Source organism: Trachurus japonicus, chromosome 5, assembly GCF_045865225.1.
Source record: "Trachurus japonicus isolate A0001 chromosome 5, Traja_1.0".
Classification (NCBI taxonomy): Eukaryota; Metazoa; Chordata; class Actinopteri; order Carangiformes; family Carangidae; genus Trachurus; species Trachurus japonicus.
This window is the reverse complement of record NC_140911.1, coordinates 37,547,032-37,562,273: the sequence shown is the minus strand read 5'-3', so window position 1 is coordinate 37,562,273 and position 15,242 is coordinate 37,547,032. Positions and strand designations below refer to the sequence as shown.

The following is a 15,242-nucleotide window of genomic DNA, read 5'->3' as shown; positions in this document are numbered from 1 at the left end:
TCCTGACCTCAGGCCGTACTTACCGTAGTCTGACACCAAAGGCATTTTTCTTTTCTTCATCAGCTGTTTCTGCGTCACTTTCATCTTTGTGACCTTTGTCTCCCTCAGCATTCCCATACCAGGCATCTTTTTGCCACTAATAATTCAAGGGCATGTGATTCCCACCGCTGATGCAGAAAGGGGGGAGCAGAATGAGAAGACTGACAGATCCTCCATTGTACGCTCGGCCACGGATCTGCTGCCTGTCGTGACGTACGCCCAGCTTCACGGACATGTTCCTACCTGTCGCCCCTCCACATGGAATCCCTCTCAGCCGCTCTAAAGGAAATCAAAAGGAAAAGAGGTTTCCACGCCCATGCACCCTGCATCACTAACTGACTGTCATCTGTCAGCTGGCGTAGCAGAACAAGTCATTTTTCCAGGCCAGTATGTTCTGAAAACCGGTTCTTACTGTACTACTCAGCTGTTGTGTGTCCTCTTTTAAAGACCAGGAAGTGAACAGGAGTTTAATCTGGTGACTGAGGGAGTGAAGAGAGAGAAACCAAGGCCAAGGCTTGAAGAGGGTAGAAGAGTTGCACTGGAGAGAAAATGTTTTTTTTTAACGTCAGCCTCATGTCCATGGGTTTAACTTTGATGTACCAGGTGTGTGTGTGTGTGTGTGTGTGTGTGTGTGTGTGTGTGTGTGTGTCTGCCAGGCCATGTTTGTTTGTGTTTTATTGATGATCTCTTCTTCTTCTTCTTCTGACCATTCTGCGGTGGATATTTGTTGTGCTTTACGACAGCTTCATAATTCATCATGTTTTTTGATGGAGGGCACTTGTATGATGCTGCTGTTGGTGGCTCCACCTTTCACCACTCACCTGGGTGGATGAAAGGTGAAATCAAGCACTTTTTACATTCAAAATGTAGTTTTAACACAGTATCTATCAAAGCAATTAACATGAATTGAGACTCAGAATTGCCATAGTGCCCCAACCAGCAAAATGCATGTCCACTCCACTCTTCAAGGTACTGCTGTTTTAGACCTTTGTCTCCAAATGCTCTCACTGTCACACACCACTTGTTGATTTGATGTCTGTGTACGGGTGTTTATACAACGGTACTGTGCATGGTGTAAATCTGCTTGCCAAAAACCTCTCCTCTGTACACTGGTGCCATGCTTGACATAGAGGTGTTCTCCCTGTGATTTGTGTTTTATTGAAAACCAGCCAACATCTCCAGATGCAGTGCACATTGCTGATCAAGAGCCACCATTTCCTACTTTAATTGTCAAGTGTAATATATGTACGCGACAGAAGCACTACATTTTCAGAGTTATTCCGAAACGCTGACCTTTGAGAAACCCGATTAGTTGATGAATATGAATCACACTGTGACCCGTCTTGAAGTTGCCTTTATGATTGTCACGTGAGCTGCTTTGAAGGAAGGTCATATTTAAAGGCACAGCGTTGCCTGGTGGCTTGAATGTAAAACTAGGCAGACGTGTATTTATTTGTACAGATCTGTTCCAATGAATGAGGAAACTGTGTTGATTCCTGACCATAGTAAACTTGTGTGTGAAACAGCTCGTCTTTCCTAAGATGAGCTTACTCCTGTTCTCAGTTTGTCATGAAGGAAAGGACGGATACATGGGAATGTTTTATTTCAGTTATGTAAGCAAAGCGGACATGAGATTTACTGTCTATGGTGAATCAACGACAGCAATTACAGTTTGTGAAAATACTAAAGGTTTTAAACACTGGACCAAAAATCTAAACAGCCTAAACACTGTATTCATCAAGCTATTTCTAGCTACAAACCACCAACCAGATTTTCCATTTGACTCTACAGAATAAAACAGTGTAGAAAAATTATACAGGCACTTTTGATCAAAATTACACATTTGTGTATTACAGCTTATCAAACTTGAGTTATGAAAGGAATTCAGATCATTTTCCTCTGGACTTTGGAAAATGCTTGAGTAGATGAAGTGCGCCCTCTTGTGGCTCTGTAATATTATAGCACATCACCATGTAATACCATTCATCTGTGTGCTTACACTGTATGCCAATGGCCGATCTGAACCATAACAAGACTGGGAGTGAATCTTCTATGTGCTTGATTCAAATGATTGTATTTCTGTTCTTGTTAACAGTTTGCTTAAGCCCTTGTTCAAAAGACCTGTAAATACTGCTTTACATCCTTTTTTTTCTTTTCCTTTTTTTGTAAATGAAATCAATAAAATGTTTAATAAAGATGAAGATGTGTACAAAAGACAAAAGTCCCCAGTCATTTTTGCCACATTAACCCAACTGTCACGTGAAAATGAGGCTTAAAGCCCCTGTACAGACTTTTCATATAGGCTAGTGTTGATTTTGCTGTTGTAGGTAACAGAGACACATCAGCAGAAACCAGAGACTTTTGCGTATCCAGTTAAAAGCTCTGTACAGGGGCTAAAAAGATGGCACTTGCTGCAAAATGATTTGAAAAGAAAAATACAAATAACATTATAGCTGCCTGCCCGGACCCTAATTCGGCAATGGGTCGGGTCCGGGCTATTTCTTGGCAACTTTAGGCAAATTCTGAGCAACAAACAAGAGAATAGGAGTTTGGTGAGTTTTCGCCCATGGGAAGTATGATTTCCTCAGAAGAAGAAAGAAGAAGAATTCCTAGGAATACAATAGTGTCCTGGCAACTTAGCTGCCCGGACCCTTATTAGCTGAAGACAGTTAAGCTTTAACAAAAAAAAAAAAGAATCCTGGCCTACCTAAAGCTACCTCAAGGTGCTGTTTTCAAACCCAATCCAGAGCAATGGTTCCCAGCTGAGCCACAAAGGTAAAGTTAAGTGGCTGAATCATTTGCAACTGTACGATTTTAGAGAAAAGATGTAATAAAGTAAAAAAAAAAAAAAAAAAAACGTTTACAATTAGATGATCTTTAAAAAAAAAAGGTAAATCAATTATCTTTCTCAAGGCCCATCACTTTGATGAGCCAATTAACTTTTAATTGCTGCCAGTTGGACCACATCGTACACCTGTTTGCCATAAAGCTCTTCTCACATAGGACTCAGTGTTCTCCATGTTCTCTATGTTCTCCATGCCAGAGCGCACCAGGACCCTGGCGCAAATCATAGTGTGTTGCTGGGTGATTGAAACGGCATCAGGAAGTGTTTGTTTCCTCCATGCCTGTGTAGGGAATAGCCTATGCTTTCAGTTCAGTCATGAATATTCAACCCTCATCATTAAAATAAAAAGTGCTCTGAGAACACAATGTTGGGAACTGTTTCTCAAGGAGTCAGATTTGGGCTGCTGACGTTTGAGATTTTCAAGTAGGCCGTGAGTTGGAAAGGTTGGGGACATCTAGTGTAATGAAAACAACCCTCTCTATCTGTTTGTTTAAAGTTATAGTCCCTAAGATTTTAACATTCAATCAAATCAACCTGTTTTTGTACCATTTATGGCTGGCATTTTCAGGGAAAGCCCTCTCAGTGTATTGACATTCTGCAGTACCTTTCTTTTATTTTCTCAGCTGGCAGCAGCAGCTCTGGTCTCAAAGCAGCCTCACATGCAGGTAATGCAAATGATTTGTTCAAAAGAACAAATGTTTCGGGTGAACGAACTAAATTTAATAATTTCCTGGAACTATCCGTTCATTTCTCAGTTCAGCTGAGTTGCAGGCGAATGTGCAGAGACACATGCACACACACGAGTTAGTGATTCAAGTCACTGAGTGAAAAGAAGTGCTTTGCACATCACTACACACATGAGTGATTCGCAGGAAATAAAGCATGCATGAAATCCAGCATTACTGTTTCATGCTCACTCTATTTACACTGTGTCAGAGTTGTGTTAAGATGCTGCTAATGCAAAGTGATCAGTTCCTGCTGTCGCAGATTCAGATCAGTTTAGGATAAGATTCTGGGGATGATTTTTTTTTTTTTACAGGAGACACAATTTAATGCATCACCTTTGTTAGGACGAAAAGCAAACTGCAAAACAAGACATCTGTAATTCTCTGAAATTTTTGTCAGTAGATCATTGTTGATTTTTGTTTTATTACTAAAGGCTGAAGCAGCCACAGTGAGCTGTTTCGATGAAGACTTGCAGATGAAAGGCTGCAGTTATTATTAAGGGATTTCTTTGGCAAAATGGCTTTTTTTTGGATGCAGTAATGTTTGTAGGCAGGACTTGAATGTTAGGGATCACAACTTTAACCCATCACCATCCACCACCATCCGATCAGTTTCTGTTCACATCTCCAGGTTCCACCACTTGAAGTCAAAAGGTTCCCTGCGGACATTGGAGCCACAGTGCACCTCTCCCAGCAGTTTGTGGTAGGAGGCAAAGTCGTCGATAAATGTGCAGCTGAGGTCCAGACGCTCCATCAGGGAGCACATCTCAGCCTCCAAGGCACAGCGTCCGTCCACTTTGGGGCCAAAGGGCTTTGGGATGCCGAGGTTTTTACCCAAAACAATCATGTTCACCTTGAAAAAGATGCAGCAGATGATGAGATTTACTTACTGTGCATCAAAATGACGAGTGCTGTCATTCATCTGAAGCTGGAAACAACTACTGGGAAATGATCACAGCTGAATAATAATTATGAACATACCATGTCAGGGTAGTAGGCCACTGCTCTGCACTCATCTTCCTCCTCCTGCACCAACTTGAATAGGATTGGCAGGTCAATAATGTCCTCTTCGTCCAGGCCCAGCTCTCTCTTCAGTACATCCCTGTTCCAGTCGATGCAGTTCTGGGAGAGAGGAGGCGGTATAAAAAGACATCGTGCACCTCACAGACAACTGGTTTTCAGACTACGTTTGCTTCAAGCACAAAGTCCAGTATGTGACTAATAGAATGAGGACAAACATTTGCTCACAACACTTGGGTCATACTGCAGAGCTCAGTGACTCATAAGATGCCTCCAATATGTCAGTCGGTCAGATATCTGCTCTGCTAGATCTGCCCTTGTCAACTGTGAGTGCTGTTACAGTGAAATGTAAACATCTAGGAGCAACAACAACTCATGACCTACTGGAAAAGGGCCACAGAGTGCTATGGCACACACTGTGTAAAAACTAGACAGACTGTAAAAAACAGTGGACGTCGCAATGTCATCTGTAGGTTTCTCAAGAATGCTTCTGAAGTTCAGAGTGAGCAGTTCAACCACTGACCTCACCCAACCCCTGGCCTTTTTGGAAGGGCATGTGTGGAGCTGAGACTTTTGCAACCACAGCAGAATGCCCTTAGTTATGCAAAACTTTAAGGTTTAATAAAACTTTCACCGGCCATAAAGTCCTTATACTGGAGGAAATTAGCCTCAGAGATCAAAACCAAAACTGATTTTTGTACAAGGTTGTAAATGTTTATTTCTGCTGTAAATATGAGCATTTCAACCTGGGATTCTTTGGGCACTGACTCGCAAAAAGTCTGGTGTTGAGAGAGGACAAACTGCTTCTGGAAGCAAGATCAGCATGAGAACTGTCCATCAAGTGGCCAAGTGACAGGACATGGCCGGGCAGAGGACGTCAGTTGAGTAAATGATCCTTCAGTGCATCCCAGGACGTGTTTACTTTCACACTGCTAAAAGAACTCAGCCACACGCAGCCAAGACCAAGACCGCCTCCTAATGCGGTCAGAGCCACAGGGCCACGAATGCATCTGCAGTATAATCTTATGCCAACTTGTGATCAGATCACTGAAGGTGGATGTTATTGCCAGATCACCAATGCCAAATGTCTGCTGAGGTGTTGTAAAGCTCACCACGACTGGACTTTTTCTTCACTACCTGGTATTGAACACAATAACTGTCTGGGGCTGCGTTTCATCATTTAGCCTTATCCCCTTAGATCCAGGAAAAGGAAATTCTGGTGTCACAGCACCCCGACTTTAGCCACATCCAACGCCACCTCTGGAATGAGCTGAAACGCTGACAGTGTGTCAGGCCTTATCACCCCAACATCAGCAACAGGCTCTTTTGGATGAATGGGAGCAAATCCCTGCAGCAAGGTTCCCAAATCCTGTTGTGGAAAGGCGTCCCACAGAGCGGAGACTGTTATAGCAGCATAGTACCGCTCATCGTTTTGGAACTGAACTAATCTTTGACCGTCTCCTCTGGACTGAGTCTAACCCACTCACCTGGACGTAGTTATTTTCATTTCGGAGAGTCTCATCTTTAAGAATATCATCCACTGTTGTTCCTTCTTCATCTTTCAGACCTTTTTAGGAAATATTGTAAGAGCAACTGTTGAAGAATGACATGATGAATTTGTTCACTGCTAACATGCACATTGCAGACAGACAGGGCCTACCATCAAACATCTTGGCCTGTCCGTGACCATCTTTCTGTAAACCTCTGAACAGCTTGTAGGCGGCATCGGGGCTGGCCAACAGTAGGCGGAAGTGCTGTGAAGGGAAGCGCGAGTTAGGAATATAACAGAGGCAGACGGCTACTACAATCCCACAATGCCCGTAACAGCATGTAAGTATCAGCCAGTAAAAGATGAAGGCCTCCTGCCTTCTCATCATCTCATGGTTTCTCCGTACCTTTCTGTCAGGTGCTGGAACAAATGTCATAAATTCATCAACGTGTCCGACAACCAGCCAATCAGAGAACAAGGCAATGGGCTCCTGAACCTTCTGAGCCCACAGGAAGTCCTGAACTACTTTGGTCATGTTACGTCCCTTTGTTGCCCTTAAAGAAATGAAAAGAAGCAGGTATGTCCACCAATCCTCCTTGACATGTTCTGATGACAACAATGAACTGAATGAAAAACTGCAGATAAGTCATCTCTAGATCTACTGAACTCACGTAGGAAAGGCCACTCCAATGATGATTCTGCCCAGGGGGTAGCTTTTCCCTTTCACTGTGACAGGAGGACTGACCTCCAGATTACCAAACGAGTCCAGACTGCTCACATCTCTTCTGCGGGCCACCCTCGTCACGTAGCCAAAGTCTGGGCCCTTAGGACGTGAAGTTGATTAAGATAAGACACAAGCTTGCTATTATCAGAGCTTTTTCATTTACGAAAAGCATTCAACCCACCAGCAGCTCATTATAAGGAAAGTCGTCGAGATGTCCATCTCGAGGGGAATCCAGAACGACGGGAAAACGGTGATGAGGTGAGTCTATGTAACCAAACTCCAGCTCATCCTGGAAAACAGATCATATCTTATAGGCGTACACATAAATGCACACACATACATACAGATGTTGATGATTTAGATTGTTGTTCCTGTTTCATTTTTTTTTCAAGTTGAGGAATTAGATTATCATTTCTGTTTCATTTAATTTCTACCTGATTTCACTTTATTGTTATCATATCTCTGATTATTGCTGTGGTGGTTGTTATTATTATCATTAGTGTAAGTTTTTTTTCTCTCTATTATTATTATTATTATTATTTTTATTTGAAATTCATTATGTAATTTTTCTTTCTGTCTTTTGAAATGGTCATTATGAAATCTATTGACTGTCACAGTGTTTCCACATAAAGCTGACCTGATCCAGCACATTTCTTTGCAGCTGTGTTTTCTTTTTCCAGGAAGTCTTTGCTGCTTATTCTACTGATTCATTCTTCCTGTTTCATTTAATAATGCAGTGATTGTGAAACCAGCAACACTGTAACTGTATTATTTGCATGTCATGACTGTTCTTCCACACAACCTTCACATGTTCTGCAATTACTCTAAAACACAGACAGTCAATTCAAATTTAATTGTAAAGTCTTGCGTCAATGCTGGCAGGTGAAAGACAAGTAAGGCTAAAATCTGCATGAAAATGCGTTAAGTTAGTTTATCCACCTGCATCCAGCGATCTCCTCTGTTCATATACTGATGACAAATCTTCAGCTTGTACCCGTGTTTCTCAACAAGGTTCTTCATTCCTTTCAGGAACTGGTAGTTATCAGATGTGCTGAGAAGGTAATATGCAGGTCTCAACAAGTAATATAATGACAGTGGGTATGGGGATGTTCTGAATAGTCCAAAGTGCTGATACATAGAGATAATGTGGAGTCATTTACAGGCACAACTTTCTTGGCAGAATGAGTTAAACTTGAAGGAAAATGCTGACAGATGCTGTCAGCACATTTGTATTATTTATCAGTCCTCCCTTACCTGCAGGTAAACACCTCCACAGGCTGCAGGGTGTTGGGTGTCATGATCCAGGGCGCCACTCGAAACATGACTTTGTCTGTGAAAATGGGCGTCTCAGGGAGTCCCTGTCAAAACACAACAGACTGCTGAGAACTGCCAGCTAAGGGAAAAAGTATCCAAAACTGAACTCACTTAGAATGAACTAGTTCAGTTCACAAATGTTCCCATTTCTTTTATTAAGAGTGGGAGTTCATTCTTGACCTTGGAAATAGCATCTGACCAATCTAAAGGTCAGCCTGCTAACTAACTAAGGGCTTTGAGATGTTGGTGAACAGACAGGGAGGCACAAAGGCAAACCATTAACCTTTACCTGAAGATGTTTTTGTCAAGTATACATATAGCCTAGTTTACATCAAATAAGTAAAATAAGATGAAAATAATAAACTAAAGGCAGGAGATGAAATAAAGGTGTGTAAAACGGTGGGTGCCATATTGCAGGTCTTACTGCACAGACAGGCTCCAGGAGACTGAGGTTGATGCTGAGGAGGCCGTCAAAGTCTTTGTCAGGAAACCTGAGCCCCTCCACGTGAAACATCATCTCTGCTTCACCACCAGTGTAAGGTACTTCCTGTGACAGGAGGTCACTGCTCAGCACCAGCGGGTAGTCTCTCACATAGCTGTACGAGAATTTCCTTGCTGAATTAAGAACATAAAAAAAACAAGGTTGATGTAAGTTCAGGAAGTAGTGGAGCTGTGCATAAAGCCTATATAGTAAAAGAAAAAAAAAAGGAAGAAGTGTTTGAACATCAGAGTTACAAAATACCACAAAGACTTGACTGGCTGTCTGGATTACAAGAATGTTGCATCATCAGTTTGGGGTTTTTCATCTGTACTCACACAGGGCATTATTCATCATTTCAGGGGATTTGGCCATGAAGACTCTCACGCTCTCTGCGTCGCCCTGAGACATGTGCATGGTGAGCTTGTAGCCCTCTGGTAGCTTGGCTGGCCCTCTGGTCCGCAGCACCATGACTGACATGTCCTTCAGATCTGCATGTACATGTTAGTGTATTGCTCAGACCAAGATACATTTACCAGTGTTTATTCTAACATCTCAGAACTACTGGTTAATGCATTGCAAAGTGATTTAAAAGGCATTTTTCATCACTCATAGAGGTCAGGATTTGTATTTCATCAAACAGATAACACCTCCTTCATCTGCTGACTTTGCAAAAGCAAATATGAATGAATGAATGAATTTATTTATTTCGGTATATCAAGCTTATATAACCGAAAGGGTGTAGGTTGAAGCCAAAGCTTATATACCCCTACTCCTTTTACCTTAAAACATTAAAATAAAATAAAATACAAATATATATATATACACATTAATACAATAGGATCAGATCACAGACATAGTACAAAATCATTGAACTTAATTTTCCATACTGTAACGAGAAATTATGTTGTTCTTATAAAGTTTTTTAAAGCTGACTAGAGTACAGCATAATTTAATATTTTCAGGACAATTATTGCAGATGTTAACCCCTCTAACAGAAAGACAGTGATTTTTTACAGTAGTTTGAGTCTTTGGTTTCTCAAATAATAGTGGTCTTCTCAGGTTATAACTGGAATCCTTCATTTTAAACAGATTCTGGATATCTTGAGGAAGAAGTTTATTTTTTGCTTTGTACATGGTTTGTATTGTAATGTAATCAACTAAGTCCCTGAATTTCAAAATGTTCAGGCGACTAAATAGTGAGTTGGTTGGCTCACGGAAAGGTTTATTACTGATGATTCTTATAGCCTTTTTTTGCAATAAAAAAATAGAATTTGTATTTGTTCTGTATGTGTATATGCCCCATAAAGACGGGCCAACAACTATTCCCTGGTGAGAAGGGACACAGTGTTACCTGACACTCTGGTAATACGGTCCTCCTCTGTGTCTGGTTTCTTCCGATAGCTCCACTCCGAGTCACAGTTGACCAATAGGATGGCTCCGTGCCCTTTCGGACCCCATTTCCAGGACCCCTAATATGTTTCCAACAAACCAGTTGTGGAAATAAATTTGATTGATAGTTTGGTTGAAAATATTTGAACTGTAATTTTGGTGGAACATCTTTGGGTGTCAGACAACTTCACTGTGAGCATTTAACAGCCAAAGTACATTGAACACAGAATGGTGTCAGTACTGATGGGAAAAAAAGTAGAGAAAAATTTGGTGAGAAAGTTAAATGAAGCGACAAATTCTTGAGCGGTCTCCAACTACAGCCTGTTAGGGCTTGTCCATATAATCATCTTAACCTTAAACAAAACACACAGAAGCACCTAAAATGAAGTAGGCCTACATGCAGCGCAGAGTTTGTTTAAGTAGAATCCTATTCGGTTCGTGACACTTGTCGTGTTATTGTTTATCAGAGAGCAACAAAAACACAGAACTGCTCTGTCATGGTTGTCAGACTTTACACTGCATTGTAGAACTGACTCACCTTATTAGGATTGTCTTTCTCCACAACACCATCTCTGTCAGCATCCACATCCAAAGAGATTTCTGTGTGACACACACATTTTGCATATCAAACGCTGCCTTTGCATTACTCATATCTACCTATCTACCGAGTAGGAAAGCTACTGTTTTTAAAAGTCTGCTTATATGCACTGCATTTTTATATCACAGTTGTGTGCATTGCTCTGAACATGATCATATAACACTCATATATCACTCTTCTCAGAATCAAAAAATAATGACGAAAAAAAATATTGGTTGTTATGGTGTATATCTTATCTATCAGAGTTACATAAACACTGTTTTAACTCACCAACTGCTGTCAGGTGCAGAAGTGCTTTCCCCAAGGTCTCTTTATCTGGCCCATAGTACCACACAGACAGCTTGTAAAACAACAAAGGGACAAGTAAAAAACAGTCATATGTCAATGTCTGAGAGGAGCATGAGTGAGTTTTTGTTTCCAACTCTAAAACTGACTCATTTAACATTTTAGGAGAACTGCTGCTCATTCAGCCTCTTGGAAATAAAACCATAATTAGCCTACTTCATATTAACAGCTCAACTCATTTCACAGATTTTGAAGTGACACTCTGGTACATCACTGTCATGCACTGCCGTCCTATTCTTACCTTGCTATCATTTTCAAATGCACTGGCTTGGCTCATACTGATGAGTAGCACTGTGTTTGTGCCGAGTGGGACAAGAGAGAGGTGTGATGTCTCCTGAGGCGGGGGGCTGATGCTGAACTGAACATTGGGAGAGCACTTCACAGAGAAGAACTTGGAGCTGGGTGGGGCACTCCTGAGAGGAAGAGAAGCAGCACATTTGTGTTGCGTGTTAGTGCTGTGTTTATACCTTACAGACATACTGTAGTAAGCTTATTATGGGTATGCAAGAGCAGATATTTATTTATACACAAGTGTGGAAGAGAAATGACGTATACAGCCGAGCCACAAGTTCTTGTTTCATAGGAGATGACAAGTTAAAGCAGCAGCTGTAGTCAGTCAGTCATTATAGTGAGTCAGTCTGTATTTGTCATACTGTGCAAGGCAGTAGAGGCATCCTGCTGAACTTTAAAAAGAAAAAGAAAAAAAAAAGACAGAATGACATAGAGGAGCATATATAATATTTAGTATGTAAATTCCTTCATGCCTTTGGGCTGCTCCAAACCTTGAGAAAAACTTAGTCTGATGTTCTGATATAAGTCTCAGGTGAGAACATGCCTGAGATGCCTGAAGACTAAATTCTGTTATGCCTCCAGGTTTAATTACCTTGCTGTGATTCTGTGACACCAACACTGCTTTGCTCAGGAAAAGGCACCAATGTAGTCAGTATCAACTAAAGTTATAGGGGTTTTAAAGGAGACATCTGTGCCTTTCAAAGCCCGTCTTGATTGACAATATCACCATATGTGCACATCACACCATCAGTTTAATATTACTTATAGAGGTCCTATGTTTTGGAATGGACTACCTCCTTCAATAAGATCCATTTCTTCTTATCCACTTTTTAAAAAGCAGCTAAAAATACATCTCAACTTCTCTTGAATTTCCCGCTCTCTCCAATATCCCACATCCTTACTCTGTCTTTTTATGATTTCAATTAATGAATTTTTTGTACCTGTCAGGATTTAATTGTCTCTGTTACTGATCACTTTGCTCTTTATCTCTCCATTTTTTCTCATTTTGGTTCATTTTGCTCATATAACATTGATTATGTATGCACTTTATCTCCTTTTTTTCCCTATGTTTATTTGTTAGCCATAGAAATTTGTCTGGGTGTAATTTGTTATAGGGGTGGAACTTATGTACAAGCCATTCGGCTTCGTTCCCTCCATGCACCATTGAATTGTGTGCTAAATAAATATACTAAAAAAAATAAATAAATAAACTAAAGCATCAATGGTCGCTGTATGTTTGCTTCTGACCAAACTGTAAAGTGATGACTGCGGTTCAAGTGTCAGTAATGGGGTTTTACTTTAACTGAGCTGCAGTGGAGTTATCATACTATAGAAAGGATTTCACATCAGAAATAATTATACATTTGGAAGGTAACCTTTTGATTGATCTAACTGTAACTCTGAGAACTGTACGGACCTGATTTAAATTGGAGGGAGTAAGAACGATTACAGAGGGGCGGCACTTCTTCGTTAAGAGACTTGAAAGACTGTGAATCTTGAACATTTTAAAATGGGGTCCTCTTACATGACAAGGCCTTTAGACTGGCAAATCCTTTCAAATGATATGAGACTCTATTTTTTGACATTACAAAAACCCCTCAGAGCCCCCGGAGGTCTGGGCCATGTGCCAGTCTCCCACTCTGCCTGATCGGTAATCCAGCCTTGCTCAGTTGTGTAGGCAGCCATTTGGCAGAATTTATAACCTACATTTCTTTGGTACTACAAAGTCTCTCCTGTTAGCAGCCACAACAGAGGACTGTTGATTCTCTCCACTGTACAAACAAAAGCCATTGCCACCAGTGTTTATAGGCATATGATTTCCCCCACAGCTTTGTTGACACTGCAGTAAATTGTTTATTCAGTACTGCAGCAAATTCAACCTTCATGAAGGTTTTAATATTCATTTTTGTTAAAATGTTGATCGGTTAGAACAGTGCTGATCCAACTTCATTTGTTTTAGACTTATGTTATAATGCATGTGAATTGTATTTAGTTATTATGAGTGTTGTGTGTTTAATTTAGCTTTATTGATATAGGGTGGATGACATGGAACTGTAGTCTTATTAGACTGCATTAGTTTTAGATACTGAACAGACGACTGACAACTGAGTGTTATACTGTATATAAATGAATCAATAGATGAATTATAATCATTTACCTGTGACTGCTTCCTTTTAATTAACTTTTCATATTGCCAGCACTAAACTTAAAATTCACCACGTAGCACCTACGACATGTGACCAAACAAAGGAATAGAATAGAATAGAAAAGAATAGAATATGTTCACGTGAGAAAGTGAATGAGAGCAGAACAGAAGTTTATTTAAACCCCCATACACCATCTGATCCGACACAGAGTCAGATTAAACTTTGTGAGCGTGAGAAAGATGCACAGAATGTAAATGAAACGAGTACCTACCTGTTTAGGTTGACACTGTGCTCCGAGCCAACCACACATAACGCAGAGGCAGTTTTAAGACAGTCTAGTCTGAGGGTGCGAGGGTGACTCATGGCTGCAGTCTGACCACCGTAGACGGCTAATCTCCTGGGTATGTGTGCCGTTATCAGGACGCAAAGACACAAGCTTGGCACTTTGAGCGCAACAAGTGATTATGGAGGCTGCAGGTAGTGAAGGTTAAGCCTCTTTACTGCGCTGATTGGCCAGCCATCGGCTATCCCCCACCCACCAGCCATCCGCGGACACCACCACCCTCCACCCCTGACATTTATCTCTGCTTCTCCTCTGTCCATTGTCTGTGTCGCTCTCTGTTTACTCAGTCACTCTCTATTGTCTTTTGTATTTAGTTTCACATTGAGAGTCAAGGAAATAACTGTTGGCTATAATTCATTACGGTTTCAGTGACAGTACAGTAAACTGAAGCAGTTTATTTAGTCTTTCCCAGCCCTGTGTCATACAAATGTTTGTATAATTTCACTGTGGAAATTATGCACAAACTCACGCATGCGCAGCCGCGAAGAGCCACAGTGTCCCTCCCAGCCTACATGGATGGATATGGATTGTAAGAGGTGAGATACCATAATTCTCCAGGGTGAAAATAACTTCTCTGAGCTTTGGGAAAGTATGTAACTCGACATATTAAACACGTAGGCCTACAAAACATAGTGATAACTGGCCTTGTATTTAGTTGGGAAGATGAACTATCAGCAGGTTTTCAGACTTCACTTTTACAAGGGATCCATCCATGGGAAATGCTTTTAGGGATGCAGGAAATGTTTTCGCTGGAACACCTCAAGTGGCCACTGCATGGGCTAAGTTTGAGGAGGTTATAAAAGAAGATAGATTGATAAGATATGAGCCCTAACTCTAACCTTAACCAAGCTGTCCCAGTGGAAATATGTTATGGGATAAAAGTGCCAACAACTGATGCATTAGCCTATACATACAAGACTTGACAATCACACAGAAACACACCCAAAAAACAAGACAATAATGTACAGTGGAATAAAAGTGCAAGTAAAAAAGCCAAAATGTTTAATGTGAAACTAAAACGTATCAGCCAACTCCTTACTGGCCACCAGCCTTTCAATCTTAAAAACATGCAATACACTGCAACTATGGTCTCAGTCGATGAGCATGTGTCAACTTACCTGCTCAGGTTTGCCTTCATGGAGGTGCCAACAACATTCAGAACCCTCAGAGGACTGTCTACATTCAGGCGACATGTTCGATGGCGATCTAGAGCTTGCGCTTGCCTCTTCTGAAGGAAAGCAGGTATATTAGTTTGTGAAATCTGTTGGAGCATCATTGGTTGTTGTTTGCTTCAGACTGCTGCAAGATGTCTGGAGGTGTTGGCTCATGTTGGCTATATAACCTGAGAAGAGGAACACTGTTACCATCCCTTCACCCTTTAGGCACACCTCCTGTTTGTTTTGGCAGACAGCACCAAAGAAAAGCCATGGAACTAATTCTTCAGGTAAAGGGTGTGGCTGTGTAAAAAACATCAGGCTTCTCATTTTCCACA

At 41.1% G+C, this 15,242-nt stretch overlaps 2 protein-coding genes across 15 annotated transcripts in view; one reads left to right on the top strand and one right to left on the bottom strand.

The window, feature by feature from the left end:
* rap1gapb (RAP1 GTPase activating protein b) overlaps positions 1-2,249 on the top strand; it is a 63,927-nt gene extending 61,678 nt beyond the window's left edge. For all 12 annotated transcript variants that reach the window (XM_085777815.1, XM_085777813.1, XM_085777817.1 and 9 more), the window contains one exon: positions 109-2,249. The gene's annotated coding sequence lies outside the window, so the exon portion shown is untranslated. The remainder of the gene's footprint in view (positions 1-108) is intronic.
* Positions 2,250-4,221: 1,972 nt separating this feature from the next.
* padi2 (peptidyl arginine deiminase, type II) lies at positions 4,222-15,078 on the bottom strand. Of its 3 annotated transcripts, none has more exons than XM_085777807.1 (16): positions 14,869-15,078; positions 11,211-11,382; positions 10,895-10,964; positions 10,565-10,626; positions 9,989-10,106; positions 8,973-9,125; positions 8,581-8,771; positions 8,097-8,200; positions 7,782-7,893; positions 7,024-7,131; positions 6,790-6,941; positions 6,525-6,672; positions 6,290-6,383; positions 6,117-6,196; positions 4,591-4,731; positions 4,222-4,462 (listed from the first exon to the last, which is right to left on the bottom strand). In XM_085777807.1, the coding sequence occupies exons 1-16, from the start codon at positions 15,024-15,026 to the stop codon at positions 4,229-4,231; spliced, it is 2,097 nt and encodes a 698-aa protein (XP_085633933.1). In that variant the 5' UTR covers positions 15,027-15,078; the 3' UTR covers positions 4,222-4,228. The 3 variants fall into 3 exon arrangements, with proteins under 3 accessions (XP_085633933.1, XP_085633934.1, XP_085633935.1); XM_085777808.1 differs by having other exon boundaries at positions 11,211-11,379; positions 14,869-15,057; XM_085777809.1 differs by lacking the exon at positions 14,869-15,078 and adding an exon at positions 13,679-13,870.
* Positions 15,079-15,242: the final 164 nt, after the last annotated feature.